The following is a 24,787-nucleotide window of genomic DNA, read 5'->3' as shown; positions in this document are numbered from 1 at the left end:
TGGAACTGGAAGAAAGTCCTCACTACCCAGCCAGGTGCCAGGATCGCTGTGAGAACAGGTATGTTACTTAGACCCAGTATTTTTATTTCATTCCCCACTGGTTTTATGTACATGCAATCAAATCATTGATTTCTTAGGGCTGCATAGGGGCCCCAGGACCATGAGCTTAACCAAATTACTTTAAACAAAGCTTACAGAAAAGGCCCTTCAGTACTAGACCTGTTTCATTAGCATAAGAAAAATATGTTTCCCCTATGACAAGTCACGGTTTTCCTTTGTTCTCTACCTGGTCTATTTTTACCTCTAATTTAAGGAGTCTCCGAAGTCTAAGTTGGCTCCATTTGACTTATACCCATATATAGTCATGAGGTTTTGAACCTAAACATAACCAGCAATCCCTTCCCAGGTCAGGCTGGGTATGGTCTACAAGTCTATGTGACACAGAAAGAGTGTCACACAAAGAAGGCTCCAGGGAAAGAGCTGACAGAAAGGGTGACATGAAGGTCTTAGCTTCAGCAGATCTGAATTGGCAGTATGTAACGGAGTCAGACAAGATTCCTGTCTATGTTTACTAGGTGTGGGAGGTCAGGATGATGATGTAGGGTACTTTCCAGGTGGCTGTGAGAAATTTCTCATCCCAAATGGAATCTCCAGGTTGGAAGGGATGGATCTGAGCTGGGCCTGTTTACATGCTTCTTGCTGACTTGCCAGTAGTTCACTAAGTTAAGCAAGCATCAGGTTAACCTAAGGCGGGGCCTGACTTTAGTGAAATCTCTCTCCCTATCTCCCAGTGCTCTCCTGGTTGCTTGGGTGGCAGACTAGGACCAGTAACAGTCAATACAATGTTCAGGGGCCCCACTGTTTATTTTTAAGGCAGCTTTATAGGCACTGGCAGCATCTGCCCAATTTCCTTTTATTACTACAAATTTTCCTATGCCTAAGACAATGTACTGGGTTGACAACTTTTAACTTAGGATTTTTTTTTTTTTGCCGGTTCTGGGCCTTGAACTCAGGGCCCGAGCACTGTCCCTGGCTTCTTTTTGCTCAAGGCTAGCACTCTGACACTTGAGCCACAGCGCCACTTCTGGCAGTTGTCTGTATATGTGGTGCTGGGGAATTGAACCCAGTGCTTCACGTATATGAGGCAAGCACTCTTGCCACTAGGCCATATTCCCAGCCCCTGGGTTGACAACTTTTAGTAAACAATTTCCTCCAATAAGGCTAGAATATCCTGGGCAGATAGAGGCTTGGGCCTGTAGCCATCATTGGTGTCAACACTGATGCATATGGCTGGGTTCTTTCCTTTGTAACACTTAACTTGAACTCATTAGTTTTCTGGAGCTCATCTGTTATGTGTGTGCATGGCAGAGGTTGCATGGCTGTCAGAGCATAACTTCATGACCAGGCCATTCCCGCCTTAAATTCTCTCCCCACCACTCAGCTCTCGGGACTTGCTGACTCCATGAAGGGAATAAATAGAAAGGCTTTGCCAGCTGTTATGAGGAACATGGTAGGAATCATGGTAAGGACCTGGACACCTGCACTAATGGTTCTGGGACCCCAAGGTATTCATTCACACAGTAACATCCAGGAATATAGGTTGAGATATCTGTGTCTCTGTTGAGGGGTTACACCAGAGTTTACCTCTTCCCCCATATATAACATCCCATTCTAGGTCCCATCTCCCCACCCAGAGGCTGCCTCCTCCTGCCACTACACTGTCTGCCTAGCCTGATCCTCTTGGCACAGAACTTGCCTGCTGAGTGTGCTGACCCACTGAGGGAAGAGTACATGGGGGACACTGAGGACTCCCCAACCCTCTACGGCCAGTTCTCTGAGATGATGGGGAGCTTCACATTTGTGATGCACTGTAAGGGGCACATTCTCCATCCTGACTGTGTAGCGGGCATCTCAGCGCCATGTGTCCCAGGGCAGCTCTGTGATGTCCAATTCTCCACCCTTGTCCTTCTCATGGCCGCACTGCTGGCCACTGGGGGTCTCACAGGTCAGTGCATTCTCATGGCTATGTAAGACACAGGTATCACTGTCATTTTAAAGAAGTAGAAACTTAGTGACTAGTCCAAGACTACACAGATAATAAATACAAGCTAAGAGTTAACCAAACCTTTCTCACCGGGGTCAATAGGGAGATGGTAGTAATATATAATTCTTGGCCTCATAACTCATCCTAGAAGTCAGAGAATGAAACATTGACTGTGATGACCACATTCGGTCTTTTCAGGGCCTCTTTCTGCCTGAGGCTTTTCACTTTACAGTAAAATTCCAGCCAGCTTCAACCTAGCTATCTTGTCAAAGATGAGGGAGGACAACCCCAAGTGAGGGGTCACCATGTCATAGTTTGCCTCCACCTCCAGGATCCCATGCCCAGTCTATGTCTAGTTCCAACACCTTTACAACCTCATCAAGGACCTCAAGTCCCGATATGCAAAGGCCAACCATGGCAATGAGGTTGCCTTTGCCTTCCGGTCTTCTGTGGATGGCTAGAATGGGCCACCCTGGGATCCCAGTAAAGTGTTTCTCCTCATGATCTACAGAAGGAACCTGAAACTCAGAGAGAGGACAAGATCAAGTGTGGAAAATCCTACCATCCAAAAAAACCACAGGTGTTTAGAATCTAAGACTTTGCTCAAGCAACCGGTGCTCCCACCACCTGTCCCACCTGAAATCAGGGGTCAGACATGGGTACAGAGTGGATGATTGGTAGTTATGAATGTCCCTAAATTATCCCCAGGGACTGAGGCTACAAGTGCCCTCTAGTCCAGGAATACACACAGATGTATTCAGGGAGAAACTGGAATGAAGAATGGAAGGTTGTGCCATGGGAGTGCCCAATACTGGGTGGGACAGAGAAAAAGGGTCAGGCCTGGCATGGAGGATCAGACTACAGTTGAGTGGAGCAGTGGAAAGCAGGAGTAGGCACCCTGAAATGTTGTTCAAGAGCTGGACCCTTGTTCTCCTCGATGCAACTGACTTTTCTGAGGAGGAGGAGCTACTGAGCAGGAAGATGATGAAGTACTGGGCCAACTTTTCCCTGAGAGATAATGCACTTAACCCTGCCTTTCAGGATCCTTAACTACATGACAGCTCTCCCTCAAACCCCAGGACTCACTCAAACACACAGAGTGCATTGTAGGTGCTAGTCACTCTCTCTTTACCTAAAAGGTGGACCTCAATTTTGTAGAAATGTCAGCATTCACCTCTGTGAGGTGGCTCTGAGTCATCTAGAACAGACACTAGTGGGAGGGCCTTCTTTTCCTATAGAAGATAAGTTTTCCCTTATTCCCCCAACTTCTGATCTTTTGCCTGGCTTGACCCTATTACAACTTGGTGTTTTTCTCCTAAAACTATCCTCTTTTGGTCTCACTGTATATTGGTGTCTAGAGTCATGTATACTTTGTCATACTCTGTTGTGTTTTAAATGTATCTTCCACATATCACACGCACTGTGTCTCTGATCTTGGCTTACTTCACTCAACATGATTTGTTCTAGTTCCATCCATTTCCCTGCAAATGCTATTATTTTATCCTTTCTAATGACTGTAAAATCCCATTGTATATAGGTACCACATTTTTTATTCCATTTATTCTATTGTGGGCATCTAGGCTGTTTCCATATCTTGGCTATTGCACACACCACTTTTTACTCATGAACAACTGAATGCACATCTGAACATGACACATCCTTTGCTATTTTTCATCAAGTTGTGTAGGACACTTTCAGACTTAACTTTATGCAGAAATGTTTTTTTTTTCTATTGGATTCTATTCTGTCTTTTTACTTTTTATTTGGAGACAAAGGTATGGCTGACTTTCCTTCGCGGACAAGCCTCAAACCAATATCCTCAGATCTTAGCCTCCTGAGAAGTTGAGAATATAGGAATGAGTCACCAGCACCTGGCTTGTGTCTCTGATGCTTTCTCTCTGTCTCTGTTTCTCTCTGTGTGTCTGGCGGTGTTTGCCTCTCTGTGTCTGTCTTTCTGCCTCTCTCTCTCTCTCTCTCTCTCTCTCTCTCTCTCTCCCCTCTCTCTCCTCCTCCTCTTTAATCAGATCACTAGGTATATGTAAGTTTTCATCAACCTCCTCACACATACAGAAATTATTCTAAAACCCTTCCATCCCATGTTTTTACTATTAGCATGGTTACTGTGGATGGATGCCAGTGTCTCTGAATGATGGTTCAGGAACTGACAGGCCATGTGGGGAGCTCCAGCCTTGCAGGGGTGCACCAGAGACCCTGTATCAAGAAGAAGCATTGTGATTTTCAGTTAAAATAAAGGAACTTGTTCCTGGACCCTGAACTTCAAGGACCTAGACTCTCAGCACCCCAGCTGAGATGCTAATTAGATTAGCAGAATGAAGGTCAGAGACAGCTCTTAACTCTGAGAGGCCAAATGTCTTTATCCTGAGGTTCTAGACCAGTACCTGGATTTATCAACACTCCAGCTTCACTTTCTGCTCTTGTCTGGCTATAACCCTGGCACCAGACCAGGACCTTCAGCTAACACCCTTGCTTCATTCTCTCCCTTCTTCAGCTGTGTCCCAATTTGCATCATATCTATATCTTACTATTAGTTACTTTCTGATCAACTCCCACCAGTATGCATGGGTTGAAACATGCACTGGTGGCTGGAACCTACCACTCAAGAGACTGAGATGTGAGGATTGCAATTTGGAACCTGGACAGGAAAGTCCATCAGATTCTCAGGTCCTGAGTCAAGCTCAGTACACACACACACACACACACACACACACACACACAGAATCAAGGGGCAGAAACGCCACATTAGTTGCTTGCTTATCAGCCCCTACCCATTTACACTAGCATTCCCATTAACTCACTGAAAATAATAATAATAATAATAACTCTAGCCTGTAAGAAGGAGTGAATCTTTAAGCTTTGGCTATAGGCTCTGCCATATACCTGTGCTGACCATTATCCATGTTTGTCTGTGTCTTTGTCCATATCTTTATCTGTGTCTGAGTCTAACAAGGGCATCTGCCCAGGTTTAAGTAGAAGAGTCTGGGACCATGTCCTGGGCCAGAGTTCATTAGATTGGAGACCTTCAGTGCACAGCAGACCTTGTGGCTGGAATGTATGTCAGAGACTCTTTTGCCAAGTCATGCCAGGGGACATGAGCCCTCCCATAGCACCAAGAAGGAAAGTGTTCGGTGCCAGGCTGTAGGTTCACCCCAGGATAGGGCAAGAGGTTGAGGAATCAAAGCTGGTTCTCATAGGCAGTAAGGACCATGGGAGGCTGAGCCTGGCACCACTTCCTCTGGGAAGTCAGGCTGGGCTGCAGCTCCTGGCCCCTGCTGTCTCCCTGCATGCCAGCAGGATTCTACATGTTTCACACACCCCCAGTTACAGACCTGGCTCCCAGATTACCCCAGGTCCAGAGATCCCTGTCTCCTCACAGTGCTGCAACCAGCAAGTTCTCTTTTAACATTATTCAAGTGGGTAAATGACTGTGCTTGATCTCAGCAACCAGGGTTGCCACAGATTGGAGTGGGAGAATATGAGGGCAAGTCCTTAGGAGATACACAGGGACAAGTAGGTGTAAAGGCATCAGCCATTTCTAAATGGGAAGGGAGCCTTCTCACGAGGATGAACCACCTTAAGGAGGAATAAGTAATGTATGAGCAATGAATTCAAGGAGGAATTTCAAAATGAGCACAATCATAGAACCCTGGCTCCACTCAAGTGCTCACATTTGCACCATTGAAAGTGGGGGAAGGGAGCAATATCCAAGTGTGAGATCCTGAGCCTGAATCTTCAGAGCAGCCCTGAAATTCTCCATTGCAACCTTCACCTCAGTAGCAGTTCTTAGTATCTCAAGGGCTACCGAAGCCACACAGCGCCTCTGGAGAAGGGCCAAGGGAAAGTAAGAGAAGGGAAGGGCTCACACCCAGATTGAGCACCACTGACTTCCTGTGATTTCTGCCCTGTCAGTGCCACTCCCTTGCAGGCACAATCTTGCCCAGCCTCTCCCGTGACCCCACCTACTCCCCATGAGGTGCAAATTCCTGGCTGGGCAAGTTCCAGGTGAATTGTGCCTGTTGGTGAGTTGCAGTCTGCTCCTTAGAGGCACAGAAACAGTCCTGTGACCAGCCATGCCACTTCACCGGCTTCCTGCTTGGCTGACCACACTGCTCTGTGGGATCCTGCTTCTCCCTGTCCGGATTCAGGGTGAGAATCCTGCATGGGGGAAAAACAGCAGGGCGAGATCTGCCACATAGAGCAGAGCAGAGTATAGAGCAGAGTTTGAGCTTGGAGGAGGGAGAGAGGAGGGGGCAGAGATGACAGATGATACTGTGGGGAAATTGTGCTATTTAAGCCTCCACTAAATGCCCAAGATGGTGATCATATAGCTCTGAGAGGGTCATAGATGCCTGAGGACACAGAGGAGTGAGCCCCATATGAAAGAATCTGAGGTGCACTGACATGTGCCCGGTAGAGTCAGGGATTCTGGACATTTCCTTCCTCTGTGTGTTGTTGCAGCTGCAGCTGTAACTGCTACTGAATCTGCTCATGTCATTGTCATTCATATTGAGTGGGTCCCCTTGATCCCCAAAGAAGCATCTTTGCATGGTTCCAATAGAACCTTATGCAAAGGTTTCTTTTCCTTGAATGAATAGTTACACCTCCCCAGAAACATATCACCAAGTGGTAATGATTGACTGTGGGTTTCTTCCACCTAGATATTCACACTGGGCAAAGTCATGTCTTGGTTCTAGGGAAAAAGAGAATGTGCCCTGTGCCTGCAACACAGTCCCAAGGCCAAATTAGAAGCTCATTCCAGAGAGAATTGCATCCAGAAATGTATGTGCAGCCTTGGATCCCCCTCACCACAGAGTATGCTAGGATAGGGCCAGATGAACTCCCCTACATGTTCTTATGTAATCTGCCCTAAGGAGTTCCCCTCACCTAACCAATGGTTCATTCCTACCAGATTCATTCCCATCCCTGCTCTTGCTAGTGATTCTGAAATAGTCAGCCCAAGATAACAAACTGTTTATAACAGAAGGAGTTGGTTGTAGAAATCTTGCTCTCCAGAAGACTCAGCATTTTAAATCTCTTAATTCAAGTGTCACTATTGCCACCGCATGGCTCAGCTTTGTCATACCATTTCATGAGGGGCTTGAAACAACCTCCAGGTAGCTGGTCTCTAAAAGGAACCTAGGAGTAATTTTTTTTCCTTTACTGTAACAACAAGGAAGCATGAGTGGCTGGTGGCCACAGTGCGGTCCAGGGTCAGAGTTTCCATCTAGCCAAAACCTCTTGCTTGCATAGACAACATGAAGGTCAGTGCTATGTCTTTAGACTTTGGAAGATATTGGGAAATTGCTGTCTATGCTGTCCATTTGTGGTTGCTAACTAGGATTCTTCTATACCAAGTGACATGACCTTGCTGATCACAATGGTTCCTAGAGAGAGGTTAAGGGTAGAAAAGATACTTTTCTTATAGGAACAAGTCAGATTGGTGAATTTATGCAACCTGAAGTTGATACTGGGGGAGAGAGGGTTCTGTTGGAGGTGCAATTGATACTGATCACAAAATAGCCACAGAATATGGACCTAACTGGATGTCTCTATACACCTGAAGGAGCAGGAGTTGTGGGCTACCAAATAGGACCACACACAAAAGGTTTCTGTCTTATGGTAGAAAAAAATAGTGTATACAGCATCCATTTAAACAATTATGATGAATGTACAAGCCAATCCAATGTGAACTATAAGATGACTTCCAATGGCCTCCTCCATTTGTGATCCCCCAAACAAGCAGGCCACTGTTTTCAAAATGTGAACAGAGCTGTGTGACTCTCTCTTTGCAGACCTCATTTCTTCTTGGCATTTTTGAGACCTCCAGTGTGAGTTCCTTGAGGATTGGACATGTTCTGCTTGTGCCTTGTAAAACCTGTTAGGTTGCTGGAAATGCTGCTTTTCTCCCAACACTTAAGACGCAAGCTGGAGGTTCCTAGAGCTTAATGGTGGTATCAAGGCCCAAGAGTCATAGGGAGCCTGGCTGGTAGGAAGGTCTGGGTTCAGTAAGTGAAAAGAGAGGTGTTGGGACACAGCCATGGAGGTAGAAAGTAGGTGAAGCCATTGGAGCTGCAGATCAGACAACCTTGCCAGGCTGAGCTATGGGTGTCATAGAGCCATCAGGAACCACAGTGTGAATGGCAGCTGATGGGGGCAGACCCAACTCTGATGTGCATCTCTCCATCCACAGGCCAGGACCCAGCCAGCCCCATCAGGACCACACACACCGGGCAGGTGCGGGGCAGCCTCGTCCATGTGAAGGACACCAATGTGGGAGTCCACATCTTCCTGGGAATTCCCTTTGCCAAGCCACCTGTAGGACCACTGCGGTTCACCCCTCCAGAGCCCTCTGAACCTTGGAGTGGTGTGAGGGATGGCACCTCCTACCCAGCCATGTAAGCTCTTGCAGAATGAGAATTTCTGTGGTGGGATAGGCACCCTGGACCAGTCTGAGTCTTTCTCCCATGTAAACCCACAGTCCATTTCCTTCTGCATTGCAGAATTTCCTATGTAGAATTTCCCACTGAATTTGCAAGGAGTTAGTGAGTAGAGAAATGGTGCCAGGCTCATTGCTCTGGCTTTACATCTGAGCAGTAGTAAGACCAAGTGCTGAAGCATAGACATATACTTATGCCATGACTTGGATCATGCCAATTATTCTCTGCCAGCAGGGGAGGTTTGCCTGGGAAAGGTTCATCTTGGCTCTATGGACCTGACAAAGCTCCTGGGCCAGAACCAGATGCTACAGATCCCCGAGGAGGGCAGCACTACTGTGCCAAATCAAGGAGCCCTATGCCACTGGCTGGGAAAGAGTCTATGTGCTTCCAGCTGGAGACGTGGTGGAAGAAATATGGTTCCCTGGGGTCTGGATTTGGATTTCAGCAATCTCCCACTACCCCATGCATAATTTATCTTCCTTCATGCCTACCACTCTTTTGTGGTGGCAGCAAAGCTGGACAAGCTTTAATTGGTACAGGAGATGCTGTAAATATCAATCAACCCTTGCCACCAATGCTTCTAGAAGATTCTATGAGTCCAAATTTCCAAGCCTTAGATGGAGAGAAATCCAATGCACCCAAGAATGTGGAGTCTTCCTGGAGATCAGAGCTCCATGGTGGCTTGAAATAGACAACCTCACCCAGAAATGCGTCAGAGGCATTAGAGAAGATTCTGTACAAACAGGGCACCAGTATAGCAGAGGTTCAAGTGGCTGGGAACCTATTTAGCCTTAAGGTCAGATTCTTGATCATGAGACAAACACTGGAATAATTGTCTACTATTATAACCAGGTGTCTGCAAAATGTTTATACAATGAAGGTACTGAAAATGTTGAACATAACTATGCCTCCCATCTCCATGACTGAGGACTGCCTTTATCTCAACATCTATTCACCTGCCAGTGTCCAGGAGAGCTCTAAGCTACCTGTGAGTGTCGGGACTTAGTTGTCCTTGGTGGGAGGACATTTCATCTGCAACACTATTAGTAGTGATGAGAATAGCCTGAGGTCAGAAGTAGTGTCCAACTTAAGGAGTTTTATTATGAGGTTCCAAACACCACTTGCCAGGAAGGGCGATTCACCAATTATAGGAGAGGTAGAGTCCTAACTGTTCCCAGAAGTTTGAGACCTTGGCTCTATAATCAAACAAGAACTTGCTCCACCAACTTGAGCTGGGAAAACAAACAGAGGAAGCCAAGTGATGAACTTTGAGATAACACAAGTTGTGGATTATCTATTGTGCCAATGTTGTATGTATCCTTTGGACTCACATTAAAGTGAGACAATCAGGGAAATGCCCCTTTTCGTTCCACTTTAGATGGTCAAGAAGTAAGGGCACCAGTACTGCAGACTTGGAGCCATTTATCCAGACTTGGAGTCTAGGAGTGGACCTGAAGGCGACTGATAGAACATGGGGGCCTCACCCAGAGCCCAGTTCAGGAGGTGCTGGGGAGTTCTTTCTATATTAGCAACTGCTCACAGTCAAACCCATGGACGGTGTAATGGGCAGGAAAGGTAGGATTGGAGCTGGATGAGAAGCAGTTACATCTGTCTTGACTTCCCCAGGTGATGGTGTGGATCCATGGTGGTGGACTGGTTACAGGTATGGCTTCCTTGTATGATGGGTCCGTGCTGGCAGCCACTGAGAATGTGGTGGTGGTCACTATCCAGTACCGCCTGGGAGTCCCGGGCTTCTTCAGGTGAGCGTGGAATTCAGATGAGCAATGAAGGCCAAGCAGAGCCTGGACAGCCCTGTGACCTTTGTCTCTGCCACTTCTCAGCACTGGAGACCAGCATGCCACTGGCAACTGGGGCTACCTGGACCAGGTGGCCGCCCTACGCTGGGTGCAACAGAACATCGCCCACTTTGGAGGCAACCCTGACCGTGTCACCATTTTTGGCGAGTCTGCAGGTGGCACAAGTGTGTCCTCACATGTCGTGTCCCCCATGTCCCAAGGACTGTTCCATGGTGCCATCATGGAGAGTGGGGTGGCCGTGCTGCCAGGCCTCATCTCCAGCTCCTCTGAAGCAGTCTCCTCAGTGAGTGTCCTCAGCTGCCCTGGTCCACACTCCCTGTCTTACCCCTCACCCCAACAGCCTCTGGTTCCCTGTGTTTTCTGGGGACAAAGAGGATCATGGAGGGAACTTGGGATGTTCTCCTTGGGAATTGCTGAGGGCTCAAGGGGTAGGATCCACACATCTCAGCCTCACAAAGCTGAGTGTGGTCTGTGACCAGCAAGCTTTACACAGACTCTCCCTTGTGGACATAACAATGTAAGTAGTGGGATGGGTCCTCCAGTTGTCACCCCTGAACACCAGGAAAGTGGAAACAAGTTGATACCTGCAACAATCCACACTTTATACCTTGAAGGGCTTAGAGGAATTTGCATCCATCCAATTCTGGGCAAACCTCCTATTTTACTTCAAAGGGTGAGGCAGTCCCTGCATGATTGCTTTCCAGGTGGTGGCCAACCTGTCTGCCTGTGAGCAGGTGGACTCAGAGGCTCTGGTGCACTGCCTGCGGGCCAAGAGTGAAGAGGAAATGCTGGCTATTACTGAGGTCAGGTTGAATGGTGTAGGTGGGAGTCAGGCAGGGGGACCAGCCCACTGATCCATGAGGGGGAAAAAGATATAGGGTGTGAAGAATCACCCAGTTCTAATACTTTGAACCTGTGATTCTGTTATTAGAGTCCTTGATACAAAATGAAGACTAAGGGAGGCTAGCCCAACCATTGAATCTCTTGGGATGTGTGTGGGAAAATATGATGGGAGAATTTGCATAGGGTGGAAAGAACATGAGGAATTCAGAAAATATGTGGTATGTGATCTCAATTTTCTGATCATGGATGCCTCCTCAGACAATCAATATACTCCCTGCTGTGGTGGATGGGGCCTTCCTACCCAGGCACCCCAAGGAGCTGCTGGCTTCTGCTGACTTCCACCCTGTCCCTAGCATCATTGGTGTCAACAACGATGAGTATGGCTATATCATCCCCATGGTGAGACTTAATTCTAACTCATTAGTTTCCTGGAGCTCCTCTGTGTGTGAGTGAGTGGCAGGCATGGTGGGACAGAGCATGATACCTTTATGACCAGGCCATTCCAGCATAAACTCTCTCTCACCACTCAGATCTCAGGACTTGCTGACACCATAAAGGGAATAAATAGAAAGACCTTGCCAGCTGTTATGCAGAAAACGGTAGGAATAATGGTAAGCATCTGGACACCTGTCCCAATGGATGGGGTCAGCCTAAAGTATTAGTCCACACAGTAATGTCCAGGAATATAGGATGGCATATCTGTGTGTTGGTGATGGGGTTATACCAGTACATGGCTCTTTCCCCCTTATACTATGTCCCACCCAGGTCCCATCTTTCCACTCAGAGGCTGCCTCCTCCCTGCTACTGCCTGGCCTGCCTAACCTGACTGTCTCTGATCCTCTTGGCACAGAACTTGCCTTCTGAGTCTGCTGACCTGCTGATGGAAGAGTACATGGGGGATACTGAGGACCCCCAGACCCTCCAATCCCAGTTCCAAGAGATGATGACAGACTACATATTTGTAATGCCTGCACTGCAAGTGGCACATTTTCAGCGTGAGTACATCTGTAGCTGAGGCCTGACTGCCCAGTGGGCAGCTCAGAGCTGTACACCCCATGGCAGCTCTGTGCTGCCTAAGTCCCCACCCTTGTCTTTCTCAAGGCTCCACTGCCAGGCTCCTGATGTTCCACAGGTCAGTAAATTCTCATGGCTACTGTAAGACACGAACATCACTGCCATGTCAAAAGAGAGAAAATTAGATAGTCCGTGACTAGTCTAAGACCACACAGATAAGAAATCAACCATGATTTAAGCAAACCTTTTCTCATTGGAGTCAACCAGAAGATGGCAGTAATACACAATTCATGGACTCAGAACTCTTCCTAGAACTCACAATAATGGATCACTGACTGTAATGACCACCTTTGGTCTTTCTGAGGCCTCTTTTGCCGGAGGTTTCTCACTTCACAGTCCAGATTGCAGGCAGCTTCAACCTAGCTATCATATGACCGAAGATAGGAGGGACAATTCCAAGTGAGGGGTCACCATGGCATAATTTTTCTACATGTCCAGGTTCCCATGCCCCTGTGTACCTCTATGAGTTCCAACATGCTCACGGCTTCATGAAGGACTTCAGGCCCCCGCATGTCAAGGCTGACCACGGTGATGAGATTGCCTTTGTCCTCGGGTCCACCTTTTTCGGCAGCAACCGTGAGTTTTCTTCTTTTCCATCAGCTCGAATGGGCCACACTAGGATCCCTGATGAGTGATTCCCTTCATGGTCTACATTAGGAAATTGAAGCTCAGAGAGAGGACAAGGTCAAGTGTGCAGAATCTTACTTTCAAAATGCTGCAAATGTTTGGAATCCAGGCCTTTCCACAAATAGCCTGTGCTCGCACCTCCTGGCCCCACCTTAAATAGAGTGTCAGATATGGATGGTTGGAGGTAATGAATGTCCCTAAATGATTCCCAAGGACTGAGGGTAGAAATGTCCTCTAGTCCAGGAGTACACACTGATGTATTCAGCTAGAGGCTGGGATGAGTAATGGAAGCTTGTGCAATGAGAGTGCCTTACTAGGTGGGGTAGACGAAAAAGATCAGGCCTGGTATAGAGGATCTAACTACAGTTGAATGGAGGTGGAGAGCAGGAGTAGGCACCCTGAAATGTTGTCTAAGACCCGGACCCTTGTTCTCCTCCATGCAGCTCACTTTTCTGAGGAGGAGGAGCTACTGAGCAGGAGGATGATGAAGTACTGGGCCAACTTTGCTCGGAATGGGTGAGATAAAACACCTAATCCTGCCTCCCTACAAGGAGACCACCTAGTCCTTCCCTTGTGAAAATACTCATACCACACAAGACACTTACGTACATGACACTTCTCCTCAAACCTCAGGACCACTCACATGGAGAAAGTGCATGGTAGCTGCAGGTCACTCTCTCTTGCCCCAGAGACCTGGAAGGTGGACCACAGTTTTGTGGGAACATCAGTACTCACCTCTGTGAGGTGGCTCTGAACCATAGAGGACAGACATTAAGGGGAAGGCCTAGTTTTCCTACAGCAAAAGTTTCCTTACTTCCGCCCCGATACCCCTGATCTTTTGGGCTGCCTGGCAGGACCCCAATGAGGTGATTGGGTCCAGGCTCACAAGCACTCAGAATGACCCTTACTCACCCTCCCCGGAGGGTGTGTCCACAGGAACCCCAACAGCAAGGACCTGCTCCACTGGCCCATATTGGATCAAAATGAGCAATACCTCCAGCTGGACATCCATCCTGCAGTGGGCCAGGCCATGAAGGCCTCCAGGCTGAAGTTCTGGACAGAAACCTTGCCTCAGAAGATCCAGGAGCTGAATATGGCTAAGGAGAAGCACCTGGAGCTATAGTGGGACTATGTTGGGAGGAGTGGGCTTGAGTGCAGGTTTGGTTAGCATCAGGAGTCCACACACTTACTACCAAATAAAAATTGACTCCAGCATTCCCTCTTTATCCAGCCATTAGCTAGCCAATACTTATGCGAAACTCCCTGCACGATGTTCATGACCAACTTGCCCGAGCTCTCTCTTGTCAGACATACTCAATAAATGCTACCATGGCAATGAAGCTGGTTCAGTCCCAATGGTGCTTACCGTCCCCCATACACTGCTGGGCCTGCGTCCCTTCCTTCCTTGCTCATTTCATCTTTCCAACCTCTGCCTGCTCTAAACCCCCAGCCCATCTTGAAGTCAAGATGTTTTGAACATGTTGCCCTAAGTGTCTCTAAGATACACACACACACACACACACACACACACACACACACACACACACACAAAGAACTTTGTTATGGACTAATTTGTATGCAATTAAATTCACCAATATCCACTCCCATGTGTTAAAATGTTCCTTTCATCCAAAACATTCCTTCACACTCTTTACAGTTATTTATGTCCTTTTACTCGGCATTTTGCAAACACCTGATAGTTTTTTATTCCAGTACTGGGACTTGAACTAGGGCTTTCCCCTTTCACTTGGCTTTTTCTTTTCAACGCTGAATCCCTATCACTTGAACCAACCTCCACTTCTGCCTTTGTGCTGGTTAATTGGACATAAGACTCTCATAAACTCTTCTACCTGGGCTGGCTTTGAACCTCGATCTTCAGATCTCAGTATCCTGACTTGCTAGGATTATAGGCAAGAGCCACTACTGCCTAACCCAATTGGTTTGTAGTTGTTATCAAGATTTTGACATACACAATAGGCCAATATACAACATCATACTAAGTGAATTGTTTGTGGCTTATAGTCACTACAGTTAATATTTTAAGAATCAAGTGTTACTTCTTTCTTTTATTGAGAAGTGACTTCCATGAATGCACACACCACTTTCTGTTCACTCACAACTGGATGCATATCTGATATTGACACATTTTTTGCAATTTTTATTAAGTTTTTAGGTCTCTTTCTTTCTTTCTTTCTTTCTTTCTTTCTTTCTTTCTTTCTTTCTTTCTTTCTTTCTTTCTTTCTTTCTTTGCCAGTCCTGGGGCTTGAGCTCAGGGCCTGAGCACTGTCCCTGGCTTCTTTTTGCTCAAGGCTAGCACTCTACCACTTGAACCACAGCTCCACTTCTGGCTTCTATATATGTGGTGCTGAGGAATTGAACCCAGGGCTTCATGTATAGGAGGCAAGCACTCTACCACCAGGCCATATCACTAGCCCTAGGGCACTTTCAAACTAACATTATGCAGACACCGGCTTTCAGTTTTGTTTGATTCTATTCTGGGTTTTTTATTGCTTAATTGTAGATTAAAGTCACTGAATTTCCTGCCTGAACTGGTTTCAAGCCAACATCCTCAGATCTCCACTTCTTGAGATACTAGGATTCAAGTATGAGCCATTGGCTCTTATGTCTCTGATGGGTTTGCTGTCTCTCTTTTTTTATCTGTCTTTGTCTGCCTGTCTATCTGAGTCTGCATCTCTCACTTTCTCCTCCTCTGTCCCCCTCACCCCTTCCTCTCTGTTTCTATCCTGACTTTCTCCTTTTTTTGTCTGCATCACTAGGTGTATGTAACCTTTCATCAACCTTCTTAAACCTACAGAAAGGCTTCTAAAACCCTTTCATCCATGTCTTTCCTATTAGCATGGGTATTGTGGATGCCAGGGTCTCTGAATGATGGTACAGGAAGTTGGAGGCCACATGGTGACCTTCATCCTTACAGGAGTGCACCACACCATGGTATTAAAAAGAAGCATTGTAATTTTAATTTAAAATAAACTTGTTACTGGACTCTGAACTTCAAGGAGCTAGACTCTCAGCCCCCAGCCTAGGCGCTAATTAGGTTAGGAGAATGAAAGTCAGAGTGCTATTGAGTCTGAGTAGCCAAATGTCCTTATCCTGAGGTTCTAGATGAGTGTCTAGATTTCCAATACTCCAGCCTTACTTTCTCCCCTTGTCCAACCCACTTGGCTGGCACCAGACCAGGACTTTGAACTAACACCCCTGCTTCATTCCCCTCCTTCCTCAATGTGACCCAGTTTTCATAATATCTATATCTCACTATTAGTTACTTTCTGAAAAATCCCCATCAGAGGACATTGGTGAAGCCATGTGCCCGTGGCCTGTACCTAAACCTCAGGAGACTGCAATCTGAGGATTGCTGTTTGAAGCCTGCCTGGACAGCACAGTCCATGAAATTCTTATTCACAGTTAACCAACAAAAAGCAGAATGGAGCTCCAGCTCCAGTGGAGTGCAGCACCAGTCTTGAAGCTAAGGGATAGCTCTTAGGCCCTGAGTCAAGCCTCAGTACTTGTCCTTGCGTGGCACGCACATGCGCGTGTGTGTGCGCACACGCGCGCGCACACACACACACACACAATCCAGGGTCAGAAGAACTACATTAGTTACTTTCTTATCAGCCACTACAGGACTATCATTGCTATCAACCCAGTATAAAAACCCTAGCCTGTGAGCAGAAGTGGTCTTTAAGCTCTGGCTGAAGGCTCTGCAACACGCCGGTGCTGACGGTGATCCATATCTTTGCCTAGTCTCCAAACTGTTTGTGAGTCTAATCAGAGAAACTGCAAAGAAAGGGTCTGGGTCCATACCCTGGACCAGATTCATTAGCTTGGAGACCTTGAGTGCAACGCAGACTTTCTGGCTGGAACGGAGGTCATGGAATCTTTAGCCATGTCATACAGGGAAACTGAGCCCTCCAGAAAGAGTACCAAAAAGGAAAGCCTGTGGTGCCAGGCTGTGGGTCCTCAAGAGGATTGTGCATGAGACTGAAGCCTCAAAGCTGGTTCTCACAGGCCCTAAAGACCATGCTGAGGTTGAGCATGGCACCTTTTCTCTGGGAAGTCAGTCTGGGCTGCAGCTCCTGGCCCCTGCTGTCTCACTGCATCCTACCAGGACTCTACATGTTTCACACACTCCTGACTACAGACCTGGCTCCCAGATTACCACAGACCCAGAGAGGCCTGTCTTGCCACAGTGCTGCGACCAGCAAGTTCACTTTAAATGGTTTTCAAATGGTAAATGACTGCCCTGGATCTCAGACACCAAGGTTACCACAGGTTGGGGGTAGAGTGCCTAGGGGGTTGGGTCCTTAAGAAATACCACTGTGACAGTAGGTTTCAAGGCACCAGTCCTTCCTAAATAGACCATGACTAAGGGATGAAGGAACTTGAAAGTGGATTCTGTGATCTCTGAACAATGAGTTCAAGAAGAATTTCAAAATGAGCACAGTCATAGCTCCCTGTCTCTGCTCTGGTGCTCACCTTTGCCCCAATGGAAAGTGGGGCTCATTTTCCATCTATGGGATCCTGAGCTTGCTTCTCTTCAGAGCAGCCCTCAATTTCTGCATTACAACCTTCACCTCAGTGATAGTTCCCAGAATCTCAAGAGCTGCAGAAGCCACACAGTGCCTCTCGAGGAGGGCAAAGGAAAAGTAGAAGGGAAGGGCTCACACCCAGCATGATGACTTCCTGTGCTACGCTCTTGCAGGAACAACCTTGCTCAGACTCTTCTATGACCCCACCTACTCCCTGTCAGGTCCAAACTCCTGGCTGGGCAAGGTCTAGGTGAATTATGCCTGCTAGTGATTTGCAGTAGGCTGCGTAGAGGAACAGAAACAGTTCTGTGAGCCAGTGATGCCAATGCACCGACTTCCCGCTTGGCTGACCACAGTGGTCTATGGGTTCCTGCTCCTACCACTCCAGATCCAGGGTAAGATTCCTGCACCGGTGGGGTGGAGGGATAGGGACCAGGGTGAGATCTGTCACATTGTACAGAGAAGAGTTTGAGCTTCGGGGAAGGGTAGGTGGAAGGGGCAGGTGGAGATGAAAGATGATAATGTGAGAAAATTGTGTCAATTAGGCCTCCCCTAAGTGCCCAGGGTGGTGATCATATAGCTCTTAGAGGGTCAAGGATGCCTGAGGACACAGAGGAGTGAGCCCCATATTAAAGAGTCTGAGGTGCACTGACATGTGCCAGGCAGAGTCAGAGATTCTGGACATTTCCTTCCTGTGTGTTGCAACTGTAGCTGTACCTGCTACTGAATCTGCTCGTGTCATTGTCATTCACACTATCCTCTGACTCTGAGTGGACCCCTGTTCATAACCAGAGAATCATATTGGCGTGGTCCAATGAGCCACTGCAATGGTTTCTGCTCCTAGAACGGCTATACTTACCTAGAGACACTAGATAAAGTTGAAATGAGATGCCCTTGGGTTTCTCCCGCCTATGTATTAGCTCTTGCATCAGGCTTGGCTTGGTTTCTAGGGCAAAGGGAATGTACCCTGTGCCTGCCACAAAGTCCCCAGGCCCTTAGTAGGAGCTCATGTTATGAGAGAACTATATCCAGAAATCTATGTGCAACCTTTGATAACTCACCGCAGAGCAACCTGGGATGGGCCCTGATGAACTCCCCCTACCCTCTCGGCCTCACCTCACCCAAGCCCCACTCCTACCAGGTCCCCTCACTTATCTGGTCTGGATCATGCACTGGCTTATCATTCTGAAAGAATGAGTCCAAGGTAATAATTATAACAGGAGTGGTTGGTTGTGTGAATCTTGCTCTCCAGAAGACCCTGGATTTTAAATCTCCTAACTCAAAGGTCACTTGTTGACATTGCATGGCTCATCTCTTCATCATACCACTTCATAAGGGGCTTGAAGCAACATCTAGGTAGCTAGCTCTAACAGGAACTTAGGAGCAATGTTTATCCTTAGTATAACAACTATGAAGCATGAGTGGCTGGTGGCCACAGTGAGGTCCAGGGTCAGAGTTCTCATCTAGCCAAAGCCTCTTGCATAGACAACATGGAAGTCAGTGCTATGTCTATGGGCTTGGAAAGTTATTTCCAAATTGCTGTCTCTGGTGTCTGTTTGGGGTTGCCATCTTGGCGTCAGCCATACCAGGTGACATGACACCTGCTGATTCACAAATAGTTCCCGGAGAGTGCTTAGGAACAGGAGAGTTACTTTACTTCTGGAACAGGGCATATTTGTGCATTTCTACAACCTAAAGATGAAACTGACATGGGGGAAGGTTCCAAAAGAGGTGGCATTGGTACTGATGACCAATATCCAGGTGTGGTGGGCCTGATTGGATGTCAGCACACCTGAAGAGCAGGAGTTTAGGGGCTGCCAAGTAGGAATACACAGGAAAGAGTTCTCTGTCTTAACCTAAGGGAAATAAACCTAATGTATTCAGCATACACTCCAACAGATATCATGATTATACAGGCCAGGTTGATGCAGACCGTAATCCAATGGCTTTCTCCCTTATTGATCCCCAACATAAGCAGACCAGGGATTTCATGATGTGATCACTTGTGTCACTCTCTCTTGCAGCCCCCATTTCCTCTTGGCGTTTTAGATACCTCCAGTGTGAGTTCCTTAAGGATTGGAAATGTTCACTACAATCCCCAGAGTGCTGCTAGTACTTTGTAACACCTGTTCAGGAAATGATGCTTATTCTCCCAACACCTAAGATGCAAGCTGGAAGCTCCTAGGGTTTAATGATGGTATCAAGTAACAAAGAACCTCAGGGAGCCTGACTGGTAGGAAGGTCTGAGTCAGATCCAGAAAAAACAGTGATTTGGGAGCACAATCATGCAGGCAGAAAGTATGTGAAGCCATTGAAGCTGCAGATCAGAGGACCTTGCCAGGCTGAGCTGTGGGGTAGCATAGAGGCAACGTGAGTGGCAGCTGATGGGGCAGACCCAACTCTGATGTGCATCTCTCCATCCACAGGCCAGGACCCAGCCAGCCCCATCAGGACCACACACACCGGGCAGGTGAGGGGCAGCCTAGTCCATGTGAAGGACACCAATGTGGAAGTCCACACCTTCCTGGGAATTCCCTTTGCCAAGCCACCTGTAGGACCACTGCGCTTTGCCCCCCCGGAACCCCCTGAACCTTGGAATGGTGTGAGGGATGGCACCTCCTACCCAGCCATGTAAGTTCTTGCCTAGAGAGAATTTCTTTTTAAAAAAAAAATTTTTGCCAGTCCTGGGGCTTGAACTCAGGGCCTGGGCACTGTCCCTGGCTTTTTGTTGCTCAAGGCACTCTACCACTTGAGCCACAGTGCCACTTCCCGGCTTTTTCTATATATGTGGTGCTAAGGAATCGAACCCAGGGCTTCATGTACACAAGGTGAGCACTTTACCACTAGGTCATATTCCCAGTCCCCTAGAGAGAATTTCTGTGGTGGGATAGGCTCACTGGCCCCGTCTGAGTGTTTCTCACATGTAAACCCCACAGTCCATTTCCCATCTAGATCTTTCTCGTGAATTTGCTAATTTTCTGTGGGTGGAGCAACATTACCAGGCTCATTGTTCTGGCTTTGCATCTGAACAGTGTTAGCACTGGGTGCTAAAGCACAGAGATATACCATGTCAAGACTTGGTTCATGCCAGCCATTGTCTGCCATCAGGCCTGTATGGACCTGACAAAACTCTTGGTCCAATAGCAGATCATACAATTCACTGAGGAGGGCAGCAGTGGGGGCTCCTTGGAGAAGCCAAGTTCCACAGACACTGGGTCAACTCAAAGGGCCAGGTGCCACTGGCTGAGGACAAGTCTATGTGCTTCCAACTGGAGACATGGTGTTAGGAATGTGTTTCCCTTGAGGTGTGGATTTGGTTTTCAGCAATGTCCACTACCCTACATGTAACTCACCTTCATTAATTCACACTACACTGTTGTGGTGGAAGCAGCCCTGGCCAGGCTTTAATAAGCACAGAGGGAAGGTGTAAAGATCAACCCCTTCAGCCAAGGCTTCTAGAAGATTCTATGATTCAAGATTTCCAAGCCTCAAGGGGGAAAGAAATCCAGTGGCCCCAACCACATGAAGGCTTTCTGCAGGTCAGAGCTCTAGCCTAGCTTGAGATAGAGCCTCACCTATCCCAGGCCTGTGGCTTGTACCTTGGCTGGAAGAGACATGAGAGACGATTCTGTATGAACAGGGCAGCAGTGAGGACAGGTTTGCAGAGGCTGGGAACAAATCTAGCCTCAAGTTCAGACTTTTGACCATGATACAAATGCTGGAATAATCGTCTACTATTGTCACCAGGTGTCTGCAAAATGCTGATACAACAAATGCACTGATTCTGATGATCTTGAAGCTAGATATACCACCCTTCTCCACCTCTGAAGACTGCCTTTATCTCAACATCTATTCGCCTGCCAGTGCCCACGAGGGCTCTAACCTGCCTGTGAGTGTCAGGACTTGGTTGGCCTTGGTGGGAGGACATTTCTATGCAAATTACTAGTAGTGGCAAGAAGAGCCTGGGATCTGAGCCAGAATGGAACCTAAAGAGAAGTTTCATTATCAGGTTCCAAGACCTAGTCACCCTGCAAAGGTGACTCACCGCTGGTAGAGTGATGCAAAGGCCTAACTGCTCCCAGGTGTTAGAGGCCTTGGCTCTTTAATCAAACATGAACTCAGTCTGCCAACTTGAGCCCAGAAGACTCCCTGAGGATATAAAGTGCTCAACTTTGAGATCACCGGATTTGTGGGTTATGTATTGTGCCAAGGATAGTATGTGATCTTTTTTTTTTTTTTTGGCCAGTCCTGGGCCTTGGACTTAGGGCCTGAGCACCCTCCCTAGCTTCTTCCCGCTCAAGGCTAGCACTCTGCCACCTGAGCCACAGCGCCCCTTCTGGCCATTTTCCATATATGTGGTGCTGGGGAATCGAACCGAGAGCTTTATGTGTAGGAGGCAAGCACTCTTGCCACTAGGCCATATTCCCAGCCCAGTATGTGATCTTTTTGACTCATGTTAAAGTGAGACAATCAGAGAAGTGCCCCCTTTTCTTTCCACTTTAGATGGACAAGAGCATAAGGGCACAAATACTCAAGGTTTCAATACATTAATTCACATTGGATCCCTGGAGTGAACCTCAAGGATAATGATTGAACTTGAGGTCCTCTACCTGGGCCAAGTTCAGGAGGTCTGAGGGAGATTTTACTACATTGGCAAATGCCACAGCCAAACCCATGGACAGTGTAATGGTCAGGAAAGGTAGGATTGGAGCTGGATGAGAACCAGTGACATCTGTCTTGACTTCCCCAGGTGATGGTGTGGATCCATGGTGGTGCACTGGTTTCAGGTATGGCTTCCTTGTATGATGGATCCTTGCTGGCAGCCACTGAGGATGTGGTGGTGGTCGCTATCCAGTACCGCCTGGGAGTCCCGGGCTTCTTCAGGTGAGCATGGGATTGAGATGGGCAATGAAGGACAAGCAGAGCCAGGACAGCCCTGTGACCTTTGTCTCTGCCACTCCTCAGCACTGGAGACCAGCATGCCACTGGCAACTGGGGCTACCTGGACCAGGTGGCCGCCCTACGCTGGGTGCAACAGAATATCGCCCACTTTGGAGGCAACCGTGACCGTGTCACCATTTTTGGAGAGTCTGCAGGTGGCACAAGTGTGTCCTCACATGTCGTGTCCCCCATGTCCCAAGGACTGTTCCATGGTGCCATCATGGAGAGTGGGGTGGCCCTGCTGCCAGACCTCATCTCCAGCTCCTCTGAGGCAGTCTCCTCAGTGAGTGCCCTCAGCTGCCCTGGTCCACACTCCCTGTCTTACCCCTCACCCTAACAGCCTCTGGTTCACTGGGTTTGCTGGGGACAAAGAGGATCATGGAGGGAACTTGGGATGTTCTCCTTGGGAATTGCTGAGGGCTCAAGGGGTAGGATCCACACATCTCAGCCTCACAGAGCTGAGTGTGGTCTGTGACCAGCAAGCTATACACAGACTCTCCCTTGTGGACATAACAATGTAAGTAGTGGGATGGGTCCTCCAGCTGTTGCCCCTGAGCACCACGAAAGTGGAAACAAGTTGATACCTGCAACAATCCACACTTTATACCTTGAAGGGCTTAGAGGAATTTGCATCAATCCGGTTCTGGGAAAACCTCTTCTGTTACTTCAAAGGGTGAAGTAGTCCCTGCCTGGTTGCTTTTCAGGTGGTGGCCAACCTGTCTGCCTGTGAGCAGATGGACTCAGAGATGCTAGTGCGCTGCCTGCGAGCCAAGAGTGAAGAGGAAATGCTGGCTATTACCAAGGTCAGGCTGAATGGTGGGGGTGGGGGCCAGGCAGGGGGGCCATCCCACTGATCCCTGAGGGGGAAAAAGAGATAGGGTATAAATAACTCAGTCCTAATGCTCTGAATCAATGACTCCGTTCTTATAGCCTTGAATTGAGGGGGAAAAAAGACTAAGGGAGACTAGCCCAAGTGTTAGATCTCTTGGGATGTATGTAAAAGAGAATGCTGGGAAGAATTGGGATAGGGTAGAATAACAAGAAGACATTAGGAAATGTGTGGTATGTGATCTCAAACCCTGATCACGTATGCCTTCTCAGACCTTCAAGATCATCCCTGGTGTTGTGGATGGGGCCTTCCTACCCAGACACCCCAAGGAGCTGCTGGCCTCTGCTGACTTCCACCCTGTCCCTAGCATCATTGGTGTCAACAATGATGAGTATGGCTGGCTCCTCCCCATGGTGAGACTTATAATTCGTTATAATTCGTTAATAGGCTGGGGAGCACATTTGTTATATGTGTGAGGGGCAGGGGATGCATGGTGGGACAGGGCATGATGCCTTCATGACCAGGCCATCCCAAATTTCCACTCTCTCCCCACCACAGCTCTCAGGAGTTTCTGACACCATAAAGGGAATAAATAGAAAGACCTTGCCAGCTGTTATGCAGAAAACGGTAGGAATCATGGTAAGCATCGGGACACCTGTCCCAATGGATGGGACAGCCCAAGGTATTGGTTCACACAGTAACCTCCAAGAATATACGATAGATATCTGTATGTTTGTGGCGGAGTTGCCTCCAGCACTTGGCTCTTTCCTCCCTATATTAATGTCCCAGCAAATGTCGCATCTCCCCACTCAAAGGCTGCCTCCTCCCTGCTACTGCCTGGCCTGCCTAACCTGACTCACTCTGATCCTCTTGGCACAGAACTTGCCTGCTGAGTGTGCTGATCTGCTGATGGAAGAGTACATGGGGGACACTGAGGACCCCCAAGCCCTCCAAGCCCAGTTTCAAGAGATGATGGGCGACTTCATGTTCGTGATGCCTGCACTGCAAGTAGCACATATTCAGCGTGAGTTCATCTGTAGCTGAGGCCTGACCGCCCACTGGGCAACTCAGAGCTGTGTATCCCAGGGCAGCTCTGTGATGTCCAAGTCCCCACCCTTGTCTTTCTCAAGGCCGCAGGGCCAGATACTTGATGTCTCACAGGTCAGTAAATTCTCATGGCTACTGTAAGACACAGGCAGCCCTGGCACTTTAAAGAACTGGAAGCTTAGTGACTAGTCCAAGACCACACAGATAGGAAATCCAAGTGATGATTTAACCAAAGATTTTCCCATTGGGGTCACCAGGAAGATGGCAGCAATACACAATTCTTGGCCTAAAAGCTCATCCTAGTGATCAGAGAATGGAGCATTGACTCTGATGTTCACCTTTGGTCTTTGCAAAGCCTCCTCCTGCCTGAGGCTTCTGACTTCACAGTCCAGATTCCAGCCAGTATCAACCTAGCTATCTTACCACAAAGGATAAGGAGGGACAAATCCAAGTGAGGGGTCACCATGACATAATCTGTCTACACCTCCAGGTTCCCATGGCCCCGTCTACTTCTATGAGTTCCAACATCCTCACGGCTTCATGAAAAACCTCAAGCCCCCGCA

General features: G+C 47.9%; 2 protein-coding genes across 4 annotated transcripts in view; both read left to right on the top strand.

Annotated features, from left to right (window-relative positions):
• LOC125358318 (acylcarnitine hydrolase-like) overlaps positions 1 to 24,787 on the top strand; it is a 108,041-nt gene that overhangs the window by 42,872 nt on the left and 40,382 nt on the right. The window lies entirely within an intron of this gene.
• LOC125358320 (pyrethroid hydrolase Ces2e-like) lies at positions 6,062 to 14,075 on the top strand. Its single transcript, XM_048355402.1, has 12 exons — positions 6,062 to 6,208; positions 8,253 to 8,457; positions 9,352 to 9,487; positions 10,126 to 10,259; positions 10,341 to 10,599; positions 11,021 to 11,119; positions 11,418 to 11,558; positions 11,690 to 11,770; positions 12,010 to 12,154; positions 12,672 to 12,809; positions 13,304 to 13,376; positions 13,797 to 14,075. The coding sequence occupies exons 1-12, from the start codon at positions 6,133 to 6,135 to the stop codon at positions 13,981 to 13,983; spliced, it is 1,674 nt and encodes a 557-aa protein (XP_048211359.1). The 5' UTR covers positions 6,062 to 6,132; the 3' UTR covers positions 13,984 to 14,075.

This window comes from Perognathus longimembris, chromosome 10, assembly GCF_023159225.1.
Source record: "Perognathus longimembris pacificus isolate PPM17 chromosome 10, ASM2315922v1, whole genome shotgun sequence".
Lineage (NCBI taxonomy): Eukaryota > Metazoa > Chordata > Mammalia > Rodentia > Heteromyidae > Perognathus > Perognathus longimembris.
The sequence above is the reverse complement of the archived record's forward strand: the minus strand, read 5'-3'. Positions and strand labels throughout refer to the sequence as shown.

Bases quoted from the DNA above. Each gene is read 5' to 3' on its own strand.
- LOC125358320 (XM_048355402.1), top strand. From the start codon at position 6,133: ATGCCACTTCACCGGCTTCCTGCTTGGCTGACCACACTGCTCTGTGGG. The intron at 8,458-9,351 runs GTAAGCTCTTGC...TATTATAACCAG, and splicing joins GGCACCTCCTACCCAGCCAT to GTGTCTGCAAAATGTTTATA. The intron at 9,488-10,125 runs GTGAGTGTCGGG...TGACTTCCCCAG, and splicing joins AGGAGAGCTCTAAGCTACCT to GTGATGGTGTGGATCCATGG.